General features: G+C 66.3%; 1 protein-coding gene across 1 annotated transcript; it reads right to left on the bottom strand.

The window, feature by feature from the left end:
* Nucleotides 1–939: 939 nt before the first annotated feature.
* On the bottom strand, nucleotides 940–5,242 carry LOC116629188 (von Willebrand factor A domain-containing protein 1). The gene is made up of 4 exons (XM_032399497.1): nucleotides 5,091–5,242; nucleotides 3,402–3,959; nucleotides 1,427–1,705; nucleotides 940–1,277 (listed from the first exon to the last, which is right to left on the bottom strand). The coding sequence occupies exons 1-4, from the start codon at nucleotides 5,161–5,163 to the stop codon at nucleotides 940–942; spliced, it is 1,248 nt and encodes a 415-aa protein (XP_032255388.1). The 5' UTR covers nucleotides 5,164–5,242.
* Between the last annotated feature and the right edge of the window lie 1,027 nt (nucleotides 5,243–6,269).

Genomic DNA, 6,269 nt, shown 5'->3' with positions numbered 1-6,269 from the left:
ACAGCAGGTACTGCCCTTAGGACTCGTCTGGTGGCCCCAGTAGAGTAGTGGTGACAGGAGGTGGGGTCAGAAGATGCTGTAGAGAATCGCTGGGGTGAACCCACCCAGGGGAACCTTGTTTGTCCCTGCCCATGCATGGAAGCTCGCCACCCAGAAGCAGGGAGGCTCCCTGTGAGTGCAAGCCTCGGGGCTTGCAGGGGCAAGGAGCCCTCCTGTCTCCAGGGTCCTGTTCCTCCAGGAAGGTGCCATCTGCATCCCTGTGGCTGTAGCTGGACCCAGCTGGGTCCTGGGCAGGAAGGCAGGGCCACTGTCCCCAGCAGGCCAACTGAACACCCTGGTAAAGACCACCTTTCTGCTGACCCAGCTGCTGACCACACCATCGACCTGCCACCACAACGCCCTGACCTTTTCCAGAACCTGTCCCCTCCGGGAAGCCTTTGGAACCCAGGCGGAGCCAGCTCCCGCCCTTCCCCCATCCACCTTCCACCAACATCTAGGACCTGAGGCCGCAGGGACGCAGCGCGGCCAGCCGGACCAAGCCCTCTCAGACCGATGCCAGCCCTTGCGACCAGAGGGACTGGGCCTTCACACAAGTGAGAGGTCCAGCCGCTCCGCTCAGCTGCCTCCTGTCCTGCGCTCGAGGCCAGTCCTGCATCTCATGTTCTCAGCCCGCCCCAGACTCCCTGTCCATCTTCCTGCTAATTCCTGCCCAAAGGACAGCACCGCGTGTCCAGCTCTGGGCCCGGGCAGGGCAGGGGGTCGCGATGGCCGGGGGGTCAGGCGAGCCTTGGGTCCTAGAAGGCAGACGCCCGAGCAGGGAGCCCTCCGCCGCCGCAGGAGAGTTCTGGGGGGGGGGGGGCCGGACGGGGGCGCCGCGGGGCAAGGCCCAGGTTTTGGCGGTGGGGAGAAGGGGGCCCTCGGGTGGGCGGGGCGGCCGGCTCACGGCTCCCGGCCCCCGGCCCCCTGCGGCTGGGGGCGCGGGGCGCGGCTGCGCTCGCCGTCGGGCGTGCAGGCCTTGGCCGACAGCGCTCTCTCGCGGCCCGAGCGGAAGGCTGCCGTCACGGTCACCAGGTAGGCGGTGCCGGGCGCCAGGCCCTGCAGCGTGGTGCTGTTGCGGCCCGCCGGCACCTCCACGCGCTGCGCCGCCCCGCCCAGCAGCGGCCCGTACTGCACGTGGTAGCCGAGCACGGCGGCCGGGCCCAGCGCCGGCGCCCAGCTCACGCGCAGGCTGCGCGGCCTGGCATGCGAGATGACGATGCGCTCCGGCCCGGCCTCCTCTGCGGGGGGGGGGGGGAAGCGCGCGCCTGAGCGGAGTGGGGGCGCGGCCTCGGTCTGGCCCCGCCCCGCCCCGCCCCGCCCCGCCCCGCCCCGCCCGGTCGCCCGCGGCCCCCCCCCCCGCCCAGCCCGCCCTCCGCGCCCCGCTCACCCGGCAGCGTGTGCACCCGCAGGTGCTGCGGCCTCACGAGGTGAACGTTGGACTCGGGCACCAGCGCCACGTCGTAGTCGGTGTCAGGGTCGAGGTTGACCCAGGCCCAGCCCGTGGCGTTCCCCGGCAGCTGCTGGCGACGCACGGTCCCCGGCTCGGCGCTGGGCGCCAGCTCCAACACGTAGTAGCCAGAGTCTGCGGTCAGCAGGGGCGGCCAGGCCAGGCGGAAGCCGCTGGACGTGACCTCAGAGGCACGGAGTTGCTGTGGCCGCATCGCGTCTGCGGGTGGTGCAGGGGGTCAGGTCTCCTCTCGCCCAGCCTGGGGCCCTGACTGACCGGGCAGGGAGACGTGGGGAACAGCCCAGGCGCCGCCGCCCCGGCAGTGCTAATGATAACACGAACCGGTGACAGGGCTGGGGTTAGGAAAAGAGTGCAGTCGCCCACTTGGGACTCCATCAGGTGCTTCCTTGCCTGCCTCAGCTGCAAACCCAGACAGGAGCTATCATGGCCACTTCCCACCACTCCAGTGGCCCCTCAGAGGTGGTGTCTGAGAACAGAGGACCAGCCACCCTCCCTAGCCCGAGTGGCCAGCACAGAGTGTGGGGTCAGCTCAGCTCTGGACAGTCAAGGCAAAGGGGCACCGGTGCAGCCAGAAGATGGGAGGCTCTGGGTGGGGGGACACCCTGGGGAGTGATGACGGGGCAACTCCAGGAGTAGCTGGATGTGGGCTCACAGTACCACCTGCCTCAGGTTTCTAGGAGGAGGGCTCCAGAGTGGGACCCCCAAGTGTGCATTACTCCTGAGCCCATGACACCACATGGCCACGTGAGTGACCACGCAAGTAGGTAAGGTTGATAAATGTCTGGGCAGCATTATGCCCATCGGGATCTTGATGCTTCCTTATTGAATGCTGGGTGCTCCAGCTGTCAGCCTGGCACTCATTCTCCTACGCATCCCCCATATTCAGACCCCACCCCACCCCTATCCCAGGAGCCCCCACCCTACTGCCTCACTGCCCTGCAGCCTTGGGTTCTTCCTGTCCAGCTGCTGCCCTTCCTCCTGGTGTCCCCTCCAGGCTCAGCCACAGTGGTTGACTCAGGGGCCACCAGGGGCCAGGCGTCCCCGGGGGAAACCTTTGGAAGGACCCTCTACCTTTCTGCAATCCACAGTCCAACCCCTTCCGGTTTTTGGTGGATGATTAACCCACAGGCAGAATTCAGGAAGAACCCTGGGGTTAGTGGCATTTTTCAGTGAATAGAGCCGGCTGAGCTGGTAATCAGGCCCTTCATCTCCAGCCCCTCCCACCGTGAGGTTTGGCTGGGGATGGGCGGTGCGGGGGTGGTCTGTAAGAAAGTTGGTGGGGAGCTGCTGGCCCCTGCAGTGGGCCCTCCCTGGTCCAGCCTCCTCTTTAGGAATTCCCAAAACCACCATTGGTGCAAACCCACTCCCACTCCTCTGACTGTCTCTACCCCTAGGGTGGTAGGGCCCCAGCGCTGTGGGAGGCAATCCTAGCCCATCCCGACCTGGCTCTCTCACCCCCAGGCATGGTAGTACCTGACACACATACAGGAGCCTGTGCTGTCCATCTGCAGAGTCCTCAGGCTTGGACCCTCCCCCTCTTCCTCTCCATTTAACCACATCCCACCAGAGGCAGCCCCTTGGTCTCTCGGCCCACTCCAGGCCCTCCACTCTGGGGTGGCGCTGTCCGCAGAGAACCCCACCTGGAGATGTCTACTCAGGCCTGGCCCTCTGTCCCACTACAGCCCAGGCAGTGGGGCCTACGGGGCACACAGCTGGAGCGCGTCCCTGGAGGATGCACAGAGAAGCCATGTGTGTTGCCTCCCTGCCGGACCCCCACGAAGTGCCACTGTCCCCGGAGCCCTGGCCCCTGCTACAGGCACTCGAGTACCTCTCCCCGCACCTCTTCCGAGGTTCCTTGCTGGGGTCCCCCCAGGCCCTGCCTCTTCCCACCTACCGAGAATGGATCCCCTCAGCTCCTGGGCAATGATGTGCAGGTCATCCACATCCACAAAGTGTAGGTGCTTCTCAGCGGGGGCCGAGGCGGCAGCAGACAGCTCCAGGAGGTTGCCCTGGCCAGTACTGACGATGAAGACAGTGACACCCAGGTCCTTCAGCTCCTGCATGGGGGGTCCCACGGGGTCGCTGGAGCCGCCGTCTGTCACCCACACCAGCACCTTGGGCACCCCTGGCCGGGCCCCCGCCACCTCTGCAAACAGCTGCTCCTTGGCGTAAGCCAGCGCCAGGCCAGTGTTGGTGTCGCCCATGCGCTGGGCTGCAGCACGTACGGCATCCTGGACAGCCTCGCCTGAGCTGTGCTGGCCGAAGGGGAACTCGGTGTACGGGCGGCTGCCCACATGCACCAGGCTGGCACGCAGAGCCCCAGGACCCAGGGGCAGCAGGCCCACCAGCTGCCCCACAAACTCCCGAACTCGGGAGAACTCATAATGAGACACGCTGGCCGAGCTGTCCAACAGAAACAGCAGGTCCCCCTGGGGGGCCGATGCTGGGGGGCCTGGGGGAGAGGGGAGGGTTCAGCCCCAGGTGGTGGCCCCCAGACAGCCCCACACCCAGGGCAGAACCCCCAGGGTCTGAGCTTTCCCTAAGCTGGAGCTTACCCTTACCCAAGTAGGCCCTGAAAGCCTGCTCAGCCCCACGCCCAAAGGTCCTGAAGGTGGCAGCCCTGGGGGAAGGGGGAGAGGGGTCCTGAGCCAACAAGTGGCCCACAGTCTCAGTGGGTTCTAACTCTGCACCCTGGTCATGTACCTGGGGTGCTCTCTGGGCTCAAGTCTCATCTGTAAAGGAGAGCCAACCCCTCTAAGCCCCTCCACCCTCCCTTTGCTCAGCAGACTCTGTGCAGGCTGGAGTCAAGGGTCCTGGCCCAGCACCCAGGAGTGTGAATGGACAGGCCTGGGTCACAGGGGGGTTGTTTGCTCAGGCTTGGCTTCAGGCCCACAGCCCGGCCTCCGGGTAAAGCAACTAGTTGTTGGAGGGGTGGGGCACGAAGCCCCTGCGGAGACTGGGAGCTGAGGTGGATAGATGAGAGGGACAGAGCATGATCCCAGCCCCTCCCACAGCCCATATGGCCAGGCTGGAGTGGTGACCCCACTTACAGATGATGTCACCCCTCCTCTGGACCCATCCTCTACTCCATCTGGACCCAGGAAGCAGGTTACCTGCTGGAGCAGCTTGAGGGCCCACCAGCCCCTCCAAGGCCTCCCCTTGCTCCCGGCACCCAGGGGGCAAAAGGACCCCTTCCACCGCTGGGCCAAGGGCAGAGAGGAGCTGGGGTGTCTCGGTTCTGATCTGTGCCTTGCGGCCTCTGTATCCTCCAATCCGGTGGGGCGACTCTAGCCCTCTTACCATCCCATCCCTCTACTAAGCGTCATCCCAAGGAGAAGGAAACTGAGGCAGGGACCTCCTCCCCGACAGACACCACCCCCTTCCTTTCCAGAGCCCCCTCCCCAACATCTGGCGCCCGCCTAGCCGCCTGAGGCACCTGGGCCCGCCCACCGCAGGTGGGTGGGGTGCCCCGCGGCCGTCCCTACCCCGCGGCCGCGGGAGGGAAAGAGACTGCCCCGCGCAGGCGGCAGGGGGTGGGGGCGCCGCCCGAGCTGGAGCCCAGCCCGCCGCCCGCCTCACTCACCACGCTCGGCGCCGCTCCGCGCCAGCGCCAGCCGCAGGCTCAGGGCCAGGCTGAGCGCCGTCCAGGGCAGCATCGCGCGACGGGAAGGGGCGCGCTCGGCCTCCGCTCGCAGCTCGCTCGCTCGGGGACTGCAGGGCGCGCCGCCGCGCAGGCCGGACCCGACCCCGCCCCCGGGAGGCCCCGTCCCCGAGGCCCCGCCCCCGGTGCACACTCACCCCGCGTGCTGAGGCGCACAGACTCCGGGAGGCGGGAGGCGCGCGCGCGGAGGGACCCGGGCGGGTTGCGACACGCAGCACTCACGGGGATGCGACCGCGGCACGCGCGCGTGGGCGTGCACAGACACAGATACTGCAGCTTTCTTTCCGGGTTGGGAGGCTTCGGGGTCCGCACTGTCTCCTGCCCCCAGCCAGGAGCAGAGCAGGGAGCTATCGAGCTGGACCATCCCCAGGCCCACCGCCCGTGACCCCTGAGTGCTAAGAGCCTCTGAAATCAGGCCCAAGGGAAACCCAGGGGTGCGACGGGGTGGGGTGACAGGGAGAACAAGGTCACCCTGGCAAGGCCCAGGCCCTGGACTCACCTCTACCACAGGGCTGAGAGAGGGGTAGGTACTAGGGGCTGGACACTTAGAAAGAAAATGGGACATTGGGAGGGGCAGAGGCCTGAAGGGGAGCTTCTTGAGGGACCCAAAGCCCCCCACCCTACCGGACTTCTTGGAGGAAGAGGCATGGGAGCTGGGAATAGCTGGTTCAGGACCTGTCCAGTGTGACCATGCTGGAGCTATTGTTGTCCCCATACACCCTGCCCAATGAGGGGCCCAGGGCTTGACCCAAGATCCAACTCCAGGACCGAGGGCAGGCCCCCAGCCCTCTGGAGGGACCCATTAGCACCAGAGGTGGCGACTGCAGGGGGCATCCTGAGACCACTCAGGCCTTGGGGCAGATTCCCTCCCCTTGGGCAGGAGCTGAGGGTCCAGATGAGGACTCTCACTACTTCTTCTTTTCTTTTTTAAGATTTTATTTATTTATTTGGCAGAGAGAGAGAGACAGCGAGAGAGGGAACACAAGCAGGGGGAGTGGGAGAGGGAGAAGCAGGCTTCCCGCTGAGCAGGGAGCCCGATGCGGGGCTCGATCCCAGGACCCCGGGACCATGACCCAAGCCCAAGGCAGACGCTTCACCAAC

The sequence above is a fragment of the Phoca vitulina genome, unplaced genomic scaffold, assembly GCF_004348235.1.
Source record: "Phoca vitulina isolate PV1807 unplaced genomic scaffold, GSC_HSeal_1.0 scaffold348, whole genome shotgun sequence".
Classification (NCBI taxonomy): domain Eukaryota; kingdom Metazoa; phylum Chordata; class Mammalia; order Carnivora; family Phocidae; genus Phoca; species Phoca vitulina.
This window is presented reverse-complemented; position numbering and strand designations above follow the sequence as displayed.

Excerpts from the sequence above, each read along its gene's own strand:
- LOC116629188 (XM_032399497.1), bottom strand. The coding sequence starts at position 5,163 with ATGCTGCCCTGGACGGCGCTCAGCCTGGCCCTGAGCCTGCGGCTGGCG. Across the intron at positions 3,960-5,090 it reads GCGGAGCGGCGCCGAGCGTG|GCCCCCCAGCATCGGCCCCC; the intron begins GTGAGTGAGGCG and ends CCTCTCCCCCAG. Across the intron at positions 1,706-3,401 it reads GCTGAGGGGATCCATTCTCG|ACGCGATGCGGCCACAGCAA; the intron begins GTAGGTGGGAAG and ends CACCACCCGCAG.